Source organism: Phacochoerus africanus, chromosome 8 (assembly GCF_016906955.1).
Source record: "Phacochoerus africanus isolate WHEZ1 chromosome 8, ROS_Pafr_v1, whole genome shotgun sequence".
Lineage (NCBI taxonomy): Eukaryota > Metazoa > Chordata > Mammalia > Artiodactyla > Suidae > Phacochoerus > Phacochoerus africanus.
In genome coordinates, this window is record NC_062551.1 from 19,446,719 (window position 1) to 19,462,322 (window position 15,604).

At 54.5% G+C, this 15,604-nt stretch overlaps 1 protein-coding gene and 1 long non-coding RNA gene across 10 annotated transcripts in view; one reads left to right on the forward strand and one right to left on the reverse strand.

The window, feature by feature from the left end:
* KIFC3 (kinesin family member C3) overlaps window positions 1–9,586 on the reverse strand; it is a 40,206-nt gene extending 30,620 nt beyond the window's left edge. For 3 of the 9 annotated variants that reach the window (XM_047790214.1, XM_047790215.1, XM_047790209.1), the window contains exon 1: window positions 311–623. Coding sequence is in view for 6 of the 9 variants with exons in the window: in XM_047790211.1 (XP_047646167.1) it covers window positions 669–834 (166 nt within the window). In the remaining 3 variants the exon portion in view is untranslated. Of the gene's footprint in view, window positions 1–310; window positions 624–668; window positions 877–4,834; window positions 4,971–9,569 lie in introns of those variants that run through there. The other 6 variants (XM_047790206.1, XM_047790207.1, XM_047790211.1 and 3 more) reach the window with 5 other exon arrangements.
* LOC125132658 (uncharacterized) lies at window positions 9,298–12,129 on the forward strand. Its single transcript, XR_007136299.1, has 3 exons — window positions 9,298–9,410; window positions 9,622–9,747; window positions 12,048–12,129. It is a non-coding gene; the product is annotated as an uncharacterized LOC125132658 (long non-coding RNA).
* Window positions 12,130–15,604: the final 3,475 nt, after the last annotated feature.

Consider the following 15,604-nt stretch of genomic DNA (forward strand, 5'->3'; position numbering starts at 1 on the left):
GATGATCCAGCCTCTACTCGGAATCAGAGGAGCTGCCCACTTCTGGATGGCACCAAGGGACATGACCCAGAAAGAAGAGCTGGGTTGACAGCTCCCCCAGGGGCCAGCCAGGGCCCAGACTCGGGACTCCCTCACGGCCCACCTGCTGTCTGGCCGCCTTGGGTGGCACCTAAAAGGAATGCATGGCACCCACCCCCTGCCAGGCCACTGTTCTGGAGCAGCCTGGGTCCACGGCTCCGCCATCCGCAGGCGAGCCCTGGCGGAATCAAGTGTCAGCGCCGCGACGGGGCCGGGGCGGCACTTTACCTACCTTGTTTACCAGCCGCGGGCAGAAACCAGAGCAAGACCACGAGTGCTCTGCCGGGGGACGGGTAACCTGGCCGGGCCAGGCAGCTCGTGGCTGTTGGGCGGCGTTCTCCCCACTGCTCCGAAGTCTGCGTTAACGTTTAACTCCGCGTCCCCCGCCTGTCTTTACAGACAGGGTGCTGGGCAGGAGCGCCCCGCGAAATTGACGCCCTGACTCCACTCCCGGCGCGCGGGCTGCGGGTACCCTGTAATTACCTGACAGCTCTGACTGAGCCTAGGAACTTGCAAGAAACCCCAGTCTCATCGCCGGTATCTGGAGGAAGGAAGGGAAGTAAAGAGGCATTTTAAAAATGCGGACTCACCAGTTCTCAACCTCCCCGGGCCGGTGTGTGGGAAAGGGCGGGCGGCCGGGCTGGCTGGGGCGGGGCGAGCCATCCCCGGCTCGGGCTCCCCGGCCCGGCCCACTCGCCACAGGCCGCGCAGCGAGGGCGTGGCTCCCAGGTTCCACGTCCTGCGAGTCGGGACCATGGCCCGGCGGGGCTCAGCAGCCTCCTCCGGGCGCCTGGCAGCCTGTGGAGAGAGCAAGAAAGGGAGACTGAAGCCCACTGGCTGGCACCACCCCCACCCCTAGCAGATCGGAGCCCACCATCCGAAAGGCTCTGCGGAACTGGGCCACCTGTCACTCAGAACCCCAACTCCAACGTCCCCCAAGGATCCTCTGGGTTCCCCGGGTGAAACAGGACCTATCACCATCTCAGGGTGCTCCTTACAGGGAAGGGAGGCTCAGAAGTGGGCAAGAAGCCCATCAGGTGTGTCTGCATCACAACACGGAGACCCCGCATCTTAGCCCTTTCACTGAGCCTGGCAGCATGAAACAGGTCACAGCCCCACAAAGAGGAAGCTCCCGTCAACAGCATCTCCAAAAATCCATTCAAAAGGGGATCTGCCTGTGGCCAGTGATGCAAATTCAGTGTCACTGAGAACTTATATATGTGTGTGTGTGTGTGTGTGCGTGCAAATTTCTTTTAAAATCAGCTCATTCGTGTGTTCAACTGGCCCTCACTCTGTACCTACAACTGATGGAAACCAAGCCAGGAGTTGCGATCAAAAGATTCATTCATTCTTCATTTAATAATTATTTATCCAGTACCTGCTGTGTGCCAGGCACCTGCCAGGGGTCCTCTTTGATCAGGAGAGACATGGCCTCAAAGCTCCCTGTCAGGAGGGAGGTAAACACTTCAAGGAACCTTCAGAATCAGAACAGGATGCAGGGAGGCACCAGGTGGTATGGGAGAACGGGGTGGGGTAGGGAACACTGGTCTGGGTAGAAAGCCCCATAGAGCCCTTATGAACTGAGCAAGTGAACAGAACACACTTCATTTACTGCACAAGTCTTTATTGAGCACTTATTGTGTGCCAAGCACCTTGGAGGGCATTTAAGGCGACATCAAGCTATAGTCCCAGATTCAGACAATAAGTGATGCCATACCCAGAAGAAGCCAAGTCAGCTCCAAAAGGCAATGTGGAGTTAGCCTTTTTTTTTTTTTTTTTTGGCCGCCCCAGAGGATATGGAGTTCCCAGGACAGCGATCAGATCCAAGTTGCAGCTGCGACATTGGGAACAGCTACTTTTGTTTTTAAATAGAGCTGGAGGCACCCAAGGACCTCCTGATGGCTCCAGGGCATAGACCACTTTCCCCATCTCTCACTGCACAGACTGCTCTCTACCAGGCAGTCAAGATCCCCATTTAAATGTTGTCCACCTCCCTGGACCCTCTATGGCTCCCTAGGGTGGGGCTCACAGCACCCAGCCTGGAGCAGCAGTTCCATCCACCTCCAAGGGAATGAATGCTCTGATATGAAGGCACCCAGAAGTTCCAACCGAAGCTTGGAAGAGGGCTGGTGATGGAGACACAGAGCTCAGAGGCTAACAGGGGTCACCGTGCCACAGGGAAGGATGCAATCGTCAAAGGTGGTACCAGACAAGAGGCAACCAGGGAGGGTGGAGCTCACTCTGGGTGGGAAGAAAAGATGGAGGAGGAGGTGATAGAGGCATCAGGCAGGTGCAGAGCCCTCAGAGGTGACCGAAGAGTGAATGGAAGGACAGGATGGTCAGTTCCTAGGGAACCATGCCAAGGAGAGGTCAAACTGGAAGAAAGCCCCTGGGGGCTCTGTAAGGGAGAAGGTCAGTGGAGCAGGGCGGAGGGCAGACCCAAGGGATGGGCAGGAGCTAGCAGAAGCTGCCACTTCCTCCTCTTAGGGAAGCTGGCTGGATGGGAAGGCCAGGATGTGGTATTTAGAATAAGAGATTTCCACATGCTGGGTGGATAGAGGGACAGAAATGACTAAAGCAGCAGCAAGAGGCCAACGAAGTCAGAGAGCAGGGATAGGTGGCCCGAAGATCTGGTGAGTGAAGTTCGCAGAGCTGAGCCCCGGGAAGAATGCCAGGCTCCTGGTTAGGGTGTCGTAGTCTCTGCCTTCCCTGACCGAGGAAGACACCTTGGAGGAAGCTCCTGGGCACCGTCTCCCTGGGAGGTGGGCAGGACTGCTGGCCAAAGGTCAGGGCAGAGGCAGCTCCACTGAGGAAATGGAGAAGGACCAGCGTGGAGGGGAAGGAACTGGGAGGAGCAGACAGCTGTCCCCTTCTCCAGGCTGCTGGGCATAGAGCTGGACCCACGAGCAGCCCTGAGGACCAGCTGCCCCACGGGCGAGGGGGGAGCAAGACAGGCTGCACCTGCATGCGGAGCCTTGGGGAAGGTGAGCTAGTGAAGGGCCCTGAAGGTCAATTCCACGGTTGAGGGAGAAGACTTTCAAAGAGATCAGCGAAGTCGGAGGGGCAGGGACCCAAGGAGACAGTATTTCGCAGCTTTCAGGAAGGGAAATTGGGAGGCAGTCAGGAAGATACCACCAAGAACGAGGAAGGGTGTGTGCAAGTTCCTGAAGAGGAAAAAGCAGCTGAATTTAGCAGCCTGGGGGGGAGGGGGGTGAAGGTCAAAAGTATCAAAGACTTTACAACAGCCCAAGGCTGGAGACTCAAAAGCCTAGGTCCTGGGCAGGGGGATGGGGGCCAACAAGGAGTGTGGTTATGACCAAAAGCTGGTTTTGAACCGGGCTGTGCGACTTACTAGATGTGCCACCCTGGGAAAATTATTTTGTCTCTGTGCCTCATTATCTCCATCTGCGAAATGGGGAGAATGCTACTTTATAGGATTGGTGTAAAGTTTAGACAATTCCTATGTACAATGTTCAGAAGCATATCGGCGTCTATAGGGAACCCCCCCAATTTTATTTTTCAGTGGCCTCTATCCAGTGGTGGGTGAATGCCAGAGGGGCTGGCTGCGGGCGAGGGGCATCTGCCTCTATGGGTTTAGGCCAGGGTGGTAGAGCTGCAGCGTCCTCCCCCACCCCCCCGCCCCAAGACCAGGGATAGTGCAATGACTGGGGGACAGACTTGTGACACCTGCCCAAAGACTGCTGCCAGGAAGGCCTAGTCTCCCTGGGAGAGCGGGCAGAAGGTCAGGGAGGTTGGACAGGGGCTGGACCTCCTCTGCGCACAGTCACGCGTCCTAGGTTTTACAGATCAACCCAGATTTCGAAACCTCTGCTCCCTGGTACCCAAGAGGACAGCAGAACTCATTGCCCCACACCCTAAAGTCCAGTCACAGCAAATACAGGACTCCGTTCTGAGACTGCATTCCTTGCCAATGACTCTCTGGCCAAGGAGAAGGCTACTTTTACCAAGGGCAAGGGGGATAGCTTGGGCCTGCGGAGGTGCTCACTCAGCCTCAGGCAGACAGAAAGCCAGGGAAGGTGACAGACCAGGGGTAATCATGACCCCTAACCTTGAGACATATGGGGGGGGGGCGGTACTTGAGAATTTAAATGCAGCTTCCTCTTTAAAATCTGCCAGGACCAGGCCCTTTGCTGCGCCAGAGTTCTGCTCTAACTCACAACAGGGGGTAGAAGGAGGTGGCTTCTGGCTGGCCCTCCCTGCTGGGACCCCTCCTCACCAGGTAGCTGCTGTCAAAGGCTCAATTTCCCCCTCTGCCCAGGAGGCCATCGGCCCAGGCGCTCCTTCCTAAGCTCGGGCCCACCCCACCCGGCCAGGGCCCCGGGGGTGGGGGAAGCAAACTGCCCAGGGGCTTACGAGATGGGAGGGCCGGAAACGGCAGCCTTCAGGGGAGCCCTGCGGATGCCAGGGACCTCTGCCAGGGGAGGGGGCGGCGCTGACCGGCACGTAGTTCCCCAGTAGTGTCCGGCTTCCCTGGCCATTGAAATCAGATAGGTGGCCCCGAGGCTGTTCCGATCCCAGGGGACATGCCGCCCGCTTCCCCTGCTCGGCTCAGGCTGGACGGTGCAGGGGGCAGCGAGGGGAGAGGGTAGCAAAGGGGTGGATCGCCGGGGCCCGGCCTCCCCGTGCCCCCCAGCGGGGCGGGGCAGGGGGATCCCAGACGCGGCACCCGAAACGACTGGTCAGGCGGACCCCGAGAGCCCAGCTCGCCCCCTGCCCGCCCAAGCCCCGGACTCACCGGCCTAGCGGAGGCAGGATCCCGGTGTCGCCGCAGTGCCCGGGGCTCGGCCCGGCCCGGCCCGCTGGCGGGAGGCTGCTCCACGCCGCTGCCTCCTCGGCCCGCCCCGCTCCAGCCCCTCCCGCACACTTTCCACAGGAAATGATTAACCCGAGGCCGCGGCGCGTTCCCATGGCAACCGGCTCCGACCCTGGGGGTGGGGGGGCGGCGCGCGCTCGCTCCTGCACACACACACACACTCACACGCGGGACCGCCCACTTCGACAGACCCTCCCGCTGGGTCTCCCCAAGACCCCCCCCCCCCCGCCCGCACATGCCTGTGCACACATGCGTGCTCATCCGGGCGCACATACACCGACCTACGTGCTCACATATGCACGGCACTCACATATATTTGCACACATGCTCTAGGGAGTCTACATGAAGGCACTCACATTCTCACACACATTCGCTCATTTCAACATGCATGCTTTTGCACTTACACTCAGACGCACCTCCTCACTTTCACACGCACTGCACTAGTTACTGCTCACACACACACTTCTCACAAGTGCTCCCTTGCTGCCCTTCGCATGCTCTTACAAACTCCAGTACACGTTTACTTGACTTCATAGCACACACACTCTTACATATTCTAGCTAGTACCTATGCACACTTGCACATTCTCACACACTCACGTTACCCCATGCTTTCTCACAAATGCTGTACACACTCCTTAGGATACACACCCACTTGCACACATGCATGTTTTCACATGATGGCCAACTCTTTCTCACACTACAGCCTACGCGTGCTTTTAAACCCCGGGACACACTTTCACATATGCTCTAGTTAGCACACGCATAGTGTCACACGTTAGCACAGGCATTTTTCACGTACATCATCTTGCTAGCTCTAAAAGGAGTACACAGGCCAGGTTGCCTCCCAGCCAGAGCACCACCTGCTGTCCCCCACCCTCCTTACCCCTTCCACAGCCCCCTTTCCAGAGCAGAGATGTTTGAGATTCTTTAAGGTAAAATATTCCTTTAAGCTCCCGTGAAAACATGTACAGAATGTAACCGCTCTGGAGCAAGCAGCAGCTCCCACTGCAGCCCCGGAAGCCCCCTCCCCCCCATAGAATGCCCCAGAAGAAGCCTGGGGGAGGCCAGGGAGCCGACCAGCCAAGGAGAGACAGCTGACCCGGAGGAGCCACTCTGTTCTTTGTCTCCCAAACAGAGGCAGCATTTACTCCAGAGTCAGCAGCAATATTCCCCCTCCAGGGTGCGGAAGGAGGAGAGAGGAAAGAAACTCAGAAGCCAGCCCAGTGCAGGCTGATGGTTCCGAAGATAATCCGAGGGGGGTGCGCATGCTGCCCCTTCCTGCTTAACTGGGGAGGGGCCAGGAGAGGACTGGAGGAGCCCGTGCAGCTCCAGATGGGTTCTGTCTCCTACTGCTGGGCAGGCGCTGGGCTAGTGGTCAAGAATCTCAACCAGAGACAGAGCCAAGGTTCTGGGCCTCAGATTGTTCTGGATGCCAGACGAGGCCAGACCAGGACACTCACAATCCCTCTAATAAAAGTGAGCTCCAGGGAATTCTGGTTGTGGCTCAGTGGTAACGAACCTGACTAGTATCCATGAGGATGCGGGCTCCATCCCCAGCCTCCCTCAGCGGGTTAAGGATCCAGCCTTGCGGTGTCTGTGGTGTAGGTCGGCAGCTGCAGCTCCGATTGGACCTCTAGCAGGACCTCCATATGCCGCAGGTGCGGCCCTAAAAAGAACAAAAACTGGGCTCCAGCGTTCTATTTTCTCACTGAGATGCCCCAGCAAAGGCGCAATAGAGGGGTCAGCTCACTCTCCAGGAATGGCTCCCTGGAGAGTTAGATTTCTAGCCAAGAACCCTGGAGAAGCCTCCCAATGGGTGAGCAAGCCATCATTTGAGAGCTCTCTTCTCTGAATTCCCCTGCCAGCCTCCAGACAGCAGGGATCAGGAGGATAGGAGGGCTGGAGGACCGCAGATTTTTTCTAGATTCCTGACCAAGTATCTTCCTTTGTTATCCGACTGGGGAGGGGTGCGGTGGGGGTGTCTGTCTTTAAAGTCCTGATATAGAACCGGAAGCCTTGTCTTAATTGTAGCTGGTACATTGACATGAACCGCAGGTTCTTTCTGACAAAGCCGAAGCCAGATTTCTAAATTAATAATAACATTTATTGTTCTTTTTCTCTGATTACTGAAGTAATAGATGTTCATTGTAACCATAATCCCACCCACTAGAGATAAATGCTGCCAACATTTTAGTACAGTCTTTTTTTTTTTTTCTCTCCATGCACATAATAGCTACCATTTATCCACAGCTAACACTGTGCCAGGCGCTGCGCTGAGCGCTTTAAAAACAAGATCCTGTTTAACCCCAAACACCCTATGAGGAGAGTACTGTCATAGCCCCCATTTTCAGGAGGGAAAACTGAGCCTCCTAAAGTTCATTCACAAACCTCGTGGGTGTTAGAGCCGAGATATGAACCCAATAGTTTGTGTATGTGTGTCTATGTGTGTGTGTGTATATATATATATATATATATACACACACATACACATATACACAAACTTGTATGTATACACACACACATACAGACACACACCATATAGTATTATACACACACACACATACATACATGCAATAGCTTATAAAGTTCAAAGCACCAGTGAAGGAGAAAGAAAATTGAGACATTTAAGGAAGCATTTTCTGAATTCTAGCAAAACTCTGACTTGAAATGCAAAGGCAAATTGCTTCATGATTGTTGGAATTTAGAGATTGCACCATGCCAGGAATTACATACCGATGACTTCAAGGTCATCTCTAACCCAGAAACTTCACTGATGGTTTGACAGGGAGGCTGCCAACTCTCCCTGGCCACACAGAAGGTGAAGCCTTTGCCAGAAACCTGGCCACCCAACGCTGAGGTGCTGAACCTATGAGGACTCTTGGGTTCAGCCTTTGACCTTGACCTCCTGCCTACCTTCTGGCAGAGGCATAGGTGTCTCAGGGAGACCCACAAAAATGCAGCGGGCGGAACACTGCGGATCTCTGTCCACATCTGTTCCATCTCCTAGACAGTGGGGAAGAGCGTCATTTTTGTTCAAAGAGCTTGAAACCCCTTAACTCTCAGGCATCCATCGGAGAGAAAGCTAAGGGCCAGAGAGTTCTGCCCAGAGGGCAGCAAAGAGGGGGCGATGACAAGCCAGATCGTGTTTAATCTCATTCTTGTAGCAACCCAGGGGAAGGCATGCATACGACTTACATGATTTTTGAGTTTTAATGACCCCAGTTGAGACTCCAGGCCTTTGCAGTGCTCTTCGCCCTGCTCAGAAGGCCTCTCTCCTCACCCGACTCCCTCCACCCACCTTTACCTGGCCGGCTCCTGCCTGTCTTTCAAGTCTTTCAAGCGTAGAGGTCACCTCAGGGATACTAGTCAGGTTCTTAACCCACTGAGCCACAATGGGAACTCCAAAGACCACCTTCTTTGACCCTCCCAGGGACACGGTCCCCTGACTGCTCACCTCCCCACCACCGGATTGTAAAGGCCTCTCCTGTCTATACCATCATCACCTCCTTGAGGGCATCACCTCTCCGTCTACACCATCACCACCCTTTCCTGACTCAATCACAAGGAACCTCTGCCAGAGACTCAGATCCTACAGGCACTAGATTCCTGGCCTCATGTCAGCTGTCCCTGAATAAATAACTAGCTCATGTACCATTCGGAAGGGAAGAACAGGATGCATCAGGCACATCCAAACAAACTTTCTTCCCATGTAAACTAATAATTCTTTTTTTTTTTTTTAAACAGAAGAGAAAATTGAGACACTGATGGAGGTTAGTAAAGCAAACAGTGACTGAGTTTGCATCTCTCTTTTTTTTTTTTTTGGTCTTTTTAGGTAGCACCTGTGGCATATGGAGGTTCCCAGGCTCGGGGTTGGATCAGAGCTGTATCTGCCGGCCTACACCACAGCTATGGCAACACCAGATCAGAGCCGCATCCATGACCCACACCACAGTTTGTGGCAACACTGGATCCTTAACCCACTGAGTGAGGTCAGGGATCGAACCTGGCATCCTCATGGATCCCAGTCAAGTTCTTTACCTGCTGAGACACAACAGGAACTCCGCTAATGATAAATCTTATCAAAAGGAAGACAAGAATCCTCAAGGAGTTATTTCAATGTGGTCAGCAAGGAACACCCTACAGCTGTGAAAAGTGTGCAACCGCGCACCATCCCAGGTAACAAATAGCTTTCTGAAGTCAGAGGCTATCTCCTGGATTGAGTCATAGAGGAAGGAATCCTGACTCAATTAGCTGCTGTTTTGAAGCCACATGTTTCCAGCCCTGGAACAGCCGCCAGGGACGGTGCAGAAGGAGCTGGGCGGATCCTGGGAGGGGATGGGCAGGGCCCTGCACCCAGCTCTGAAAGCCTGCATTTGACTCCTCACCAGCAACAGGACGTGGCCCCTTGTCCTCTGAGCAAATTGGGGGCACGGCGGCGCTCGGCTCACACCTGCCAGCTCTGAGGAAGCCACGCTCCTGCTCAGTGGCAGGAGGGGGTAGGGTCTTGGACTGCTGGACTGTAAACCCCTCTCTTCCTGTGCTAGAGACCCAGCTCCTCCAGTGCCTGCTAGACATTTGAGCAAATGGTGGTAGCTTTCTGTCTCCTCTCTCCTTCCTGCTCCCTCTGTGCCCTCCCCGTCACCGTCCAGGGGTACCTTCCTCCGAAAAGCTGCATTAACAGGAGACACCGTTTTCCCATTTCCAAAGGTTGATGCAAGGAACCGAGGCAACCCTTCCCTCCATCAAACCGCCTGGGTCCACGATCTATAGAGGGTGACTGCCTTTCTGCACGCGCCAGGGAGGCTGGACTCGGCAGAGCTTCCTGGCTCTCAGGTGAGGGGAACCTGAAACTTCTGAACAACCTGAGGAAGAATGTGGTAGAAATACCCCCTCTGAGCATTCCAGGGTGGAAACCAAACAGAGCGTGCGCGTGTGTGTGTGTATGTGTGTGTGTGTGTGTGGTGGGGGCGGGGGGGGGGGTGTTATCATTCCCAGTAGTCTAAAAAATGAGAGGAATGCCAGCACTGGGGAGATAGGTACTTAGGCATCAGGTAATAAAGGGACTGAGGAAGGGCGTCTGTGGGAGAGCCCTGCCCCCCCCCCCCCCCCCCCCCGAGTCAGCTCTTCCCTCATGCGATCTAGACGCCTGGGCTCCCTCTCCCAGAAGCTCCCTCCCTGGCTTCTCATCTTGCTCCTAAATCATTCTTTCTCCTTGTTCTAAGCCAACACATGCATTATTAACATCATTCCCAGTTTTTTTTCAACTTCCCCATTCATTCTCCCCCATATGCTGCAAATTCTAGGTAGCTGGCGGTGGGGGCGGGGAGGGGGGTTGACTTCAATTTTTTCCTACTGCACAAATGTAGTAGAAATCAAGAGAGGAAATGTCCCCCGATCCCCACCTCCCCCGCCCCAACACACTCACACACACAGATCCCACCACCCTTAGCTTATGGTCAGTGGCCCAGATTTTCATTCTAGTACTTGACTTCAAATAGACATTATTTCTGTATTAAGGGGTGATCGGATAGAGCAATGGTTAAAACTGGGTTTGGGGGTCAGGTGGTCATGGGTTTGAATCTGGGCCCAGTCCCTTCCTCTGTGCCTCGGTTTCCTCCTATGGCAATGGAAACAGCTCTACAACCTAACTCATTGGGTTGTGGTGAGAAGTAAATAAGAACCAACATGTTACACCCCAAACCCAGCATCTGGCACAACAGCTGTGGTTATCATGGAAGGCAGGCCGTGGATACGGTTTCTACTCTGCCTTTTTCTCACTTTAAATCACATAGTAAACATTTTCCAAGACACTTTTTCCTACTTCAGGCCTGCTCTTTTTTGTTTTTTTGTTTGTTTGTTTTTGTCTTTTTGCCATTTCTTGGGCCGCTCCTGCAGCATATGGAGGTTCCCAGGCTAGGGGTCCATTTGGAGCTGCAGCTGCTGGCCTACACCAGAGCCACAGCAACACGGGATCCGAGCCGCGTCTGCAACCTACACCACAGCTCACAGCAACGCCAGATCCTTAACCCACTGAGCAAGGGCAGGGATGGAACCCACAAGCTCATGGTTCCTAGTCGGATTCGTTAACCACTGAGCCACGACAGGAACTGCAGGCCTGCTCTTTTTTTGAACTGCAGTCCCTGGACTGAGGATGAGACCCAGGTGCCATTCAGTACTGGGGTCACGGTGTCTGAGACACATTGAGCACTCTGTAAAATTGACTGAAAAGGGAGTTCCCACCGTGGCTCAGCAGGTTAAGAACCCAACTAGTATCCATGAGGATGTGGCTTTGATCCCTGGCCTTGCTCAGTGGGTTAAGGATCCAGCATTGCCACAAGCTGTGGCATAGGTCCCAGATGGCTCAGATCAAGGGTTGCTGTGGCTGTGGTGTAGGCAGGCAGCTGTAGCTCTGATTCAGCCATTAGCCTGGGAACATCCATATGCCGCAGGCGTGGCCCTAAAAAGCAAAAAAATTTTTTAGAACAACTGGGAATTCCCATCGCGGCTCAGTGGTAAGGAACCTGGCTAGTATCCATGAGGATGCAGGTTCAAACCCTGGCCTAGATCACTGGGTTAAGGATGTCATTGCCTTGAGCTATGCTGTAGGTCACAGACACAGCTCATATCCCAAGTTGTTGTGGCTATAGTGTAGACCGGCAGCTGCAGCTCCGATTTGACCCCTAGCCTGGGAACCCCCATATGCTGCAGGTGCAGCCCCGAAAAGTGTGTGCGCGCGCGTGCACACACACACACAAAGACTGAAAGAAAGAAACATTTTAAATGACTACCTAATATTCCTCTAAATGGCTCTGCAGGGACTGAGCTGACCATTCCATGGGATCAGATAGGAGAGTACCTGCCATTCTTTTCACGTTTATGAATAGCATTGCTTCCTTATCTCCCCACATGCAGCCTGTTCATTCCCTGGGGAAAGGGTGGGAGACGGGGGAGAAGGAGGTTGTTAATTTCATAAAAATCTGAATAAAGAGTCTGAGCATTTTTTTTTAACACTTTCTAAACAAGTTACCAGATTGCCATCAGAAGGGCTGCACCAAATTTACACTTTACACTGTCGTTGGCAGCATTTTTGACGAGAACTACTTTTTTGCACTAATTTACAGTTTTTCCCTTAGATCTGGAATTCTCGCCCGGGCTGATTCCCCCATGAGGCAAGACATGAGGCTTATAAAAAGACGTCTGAGCGATGGCTGTCAAGGGAGGGGAGTGTCTGGCTCCTTTGCTGTGTTTCTGTCTGCTGGGCTGGGCCGGGCTAGGAGCACTGAGTCAGCATGCCCCCTCCCTGCCTGCTCCTCGAGCCCCCAGACACCTTTCCTGGGGGGTTCTGGAACATCCCCAAACCCTAGAAGATTCTGTTCAGGTGGCCATCAGCAATATGAAGCCGAGTCCCTGCTCTGACACCAGCCTGCAACTTCATTCTGGCTTCTTGCAGTAAGTCAGCCACGCCTGGACAGAAAAATACTGTCAAGAGACCCTGGCATCTGCAATCAGCTTTCCGTTCCTGGGGGGCGGGAAGGGGTGCACCCAAGTAAGGGAAGCTGTGTGTTCCCAGAGGCACAGCCACGGGACCCGATCACCCTGCCCGCCTCCTGGCACTGCCAGCATGGCTCACCCAGGTTGTGCGGCAGCCCTGTGATCGCTGCCCTGGACTCCAGGCCTCCTCCTCTGGGGGTGGCCCTTGTTTGCAAACAGCCACGGGAAGTTTTGACGCTGCTAATTAACCAGACTCCCACGGCTCTGGGTTGTTAGTCATCATGACAAGTCTCAACCTTCCGCACGCCCTGCGACATCACCAGCTCCCAGGTGATGGGGAAGAAGTGACCAGGAGCTTAGTCGTTTCAGTTACTTCTGCTGTCATCATCACAGGGGACGGGGAGGACCGCCACCCAGCCCAATCAAGCAGAACATGCGGGGCCTGGAATGCAGGGTCGGAATTTGATCTAAATTCGAGTTAGCCCGCTTCTGCAGAGGGATTGCTCTGTGCCAAGCACCGGGCTAAACTCTTTCCCTGCAGGATTGCCTTGGGTTTTACCTAATCCTTACAACAAGGGTGGCGGGCGTGACAATTCTCATTTTACAGATGGGGAAGCTAGGGTGCTGTTTTGAGTGGCCAGGCAGGGAATGCATAGGGGGCAGCTGCAGGAAGGTGGGGACCCCAGGCCAGGAGCTGTGTTCCTAACCACGGCGTGACCTGGGCATTTGTCTTCCCCTCTCTGGGCCTCCTGTTCCTTCCCTGGGTAAGCAAGGAGGGTGGGCTGGTGACCTTTGCAGCACTAACGCCACGAGGGAGGGTGTGGGCCAGTTGGAAGGGATGGGGGTGTGATTGTGAGGTTCTGCACCCTGAGCTTCTGGTCCAAGGGAGGGGTGATTGCAGCTCCGGACCTGGGGCTGTGGCTTCATTATGTATAGCCGCTTCACGAATGAACGAATGAATGCCAGCAGAAGAAAGGAGAGGAGTGGTTGCCAGGGGCTGGGATGGGGCTGGGGGTGGGGCAGGGGTGGGGAGTGACTGCTAATGGAGTTTATGGAGTTTCTTTTGAGGGCGCCAAAACATTCTAAAATTAGATGATGGGATGGTTGCATGATTCTGCAAAAAAAAATTGCCATAACCATGGAATTGTACACTTTAAATGGGCAAATTTTATGGTATGGTGATTATATTACAGTACAGCTGTTTAAGAGAAACAGGAAGGAGGGAAGGGAGAAAAGAGGGTAGGAAGGAAGGAAAGGAAACGGGGAGGGAGGGGGACGGCACAGAGGCTGGGCCAGAGGTGCCTTTGAGATTTGCCTCCTGGGAGTGGGGCCCTGACACCCAGCAACTCCCCTGTCACCCTTCCTCCAAGCACCCAGAGCCTGGGAAAGGTATGTGTCAGGACACCCAAAAGGCAGGTGATGGCTCCGGGTTCCAATGAGAAATGACGGGAGCTTCTGACCTCCTCAGAGGCCGAAGGAGCCATGAAACAAAGAGCAGGTGCAGGCTTGGAGGTACTGGGGGGCGGGGGGATGGCAAGAAGGATGGAGGTCAAAGCGGGGGCGGTCAAGGAGGAGACCCTGAGAGTCAAGGTGAGGGGTAGCTCTGATGGCGAGGCCCAGGAAACAGAGAGTCTGGGCTGGCTACGGCCTCTCTCTGTTGCCTGGAAACATCGTGGCACCTCAGAAAGTGTGCAACAGAGGTGCCTCCCACTCCTGCAGGTGCCTCAAACTGGTACAGTCATATTCTGCCTGGCACCAGTGGGGTTGCAGATAGAGGCAGCCGTCCCAGAAGCAAATCCACCCAGACTGGACCCTGAGCCCAGTGCACAGGTGCAGGGGACCCAGAATGAGGGCAAAATTGGCCAATGAGAGTCGGGAGCTCCTTCCATTTGTGCTCTTAGGGCAACTTCCTGCTGCAAGAAGGGACTCCCAGAGGGTCTCCGAGGCACAGCTTCCCCATCTGCATCTCCAAAGGCAGACAACCCAGAAAGCACCTCCCGCAGACGAACCTCGCCCATCGGTGCAGGCACAGCCTGGTCACATCCACAGCCTGGTCACATCCACCTCTTCAGGCGTGTGGCCCAGCCGTTAAGGGAACAAAGGAAGCTACGTCTTGGAGACTCTGAGAGTCCTAGCCCTGGGGTCGAACCCGCATCCCTGGCAGCCAGGCTGGCAGTGGCTGAGAGGATAGACCCTGACCCTGGGTCTTATTCCTCTGGCCCCTGGCTGCACATGCTGCTCTTGGCCCCTCAATGTGACCCCAGGCCGGCTGCTCCGGAGTCCAGGCCTCGAATCCCTGCCCCATACAACCTCTCCAGGGTACAGTTAGTCGGGTCCCTGTCACTCCATGTCAGTCCTCAGCTCACGTTCAAAGCTCTTGAACATCTGCCCGCAGCCCAGGCTTCTCCCCCACTGCTCTGCCCAAGGTTCCCTCCTTCTGGTCCCTGAGGGCACCGTGTGTCCACTGCCTCTTTCTGCACGTGCTGTTACCTCCTGGATGACAGTCTATTCGCCTAGTGAAGCCCAGGAGAAAAATCACCTCCTCTGTGAGGCCCTCCTGGCACTGCCCAGTCAGAATGCACCAGGACCACTTCTCTCTCCCTTGGCTCACACTCCGCACACTGAATTGGACTTTGTGGGGCACGTATCTGTCTCCTCCGTTACTCTGGAGCTCTCTGATTCAGGCCGCCATGCTGTGTGACCTTGGGAAGAACACTCAACCTCTCTGAGCCTCGGTGCCCCCCTGAATGGCTGCCCTAATACGAGTTGTTATTATTACGGGTAATACTGACTGTGCACTTACTATATGCCAGGCCCTACGTGCTAAGTACTTTCTGTGCAAGATCTCACTTAATCCTTACAGCACCTTAGGAGGTAGGGGGTATTATTATCACTTGTTTTTGTTTTGTTTGTCTTTTTTTTCTTTTCTAGGGCTGCATCCATGGCATATGGAGGTTCCCAGGCTAGAGATCCAATCGGAGCTGCAGCCGCCGGCCTACACCACAGCCACAGCCACACAGGATCTGAGTGGCATCTGTGACCTACACCACAGCTCATGGTAATGCCGGATCCTCAACCCACTGAGCGAGGCCAGGGATCGAACCCACAACCCCATGGTTCCTAGTCAGATTCGTTAACCACTGAGCCATGACGGGAACTCCTATCACTTGTTATTGAGGAAGAAGCTTTTGTTAGGACT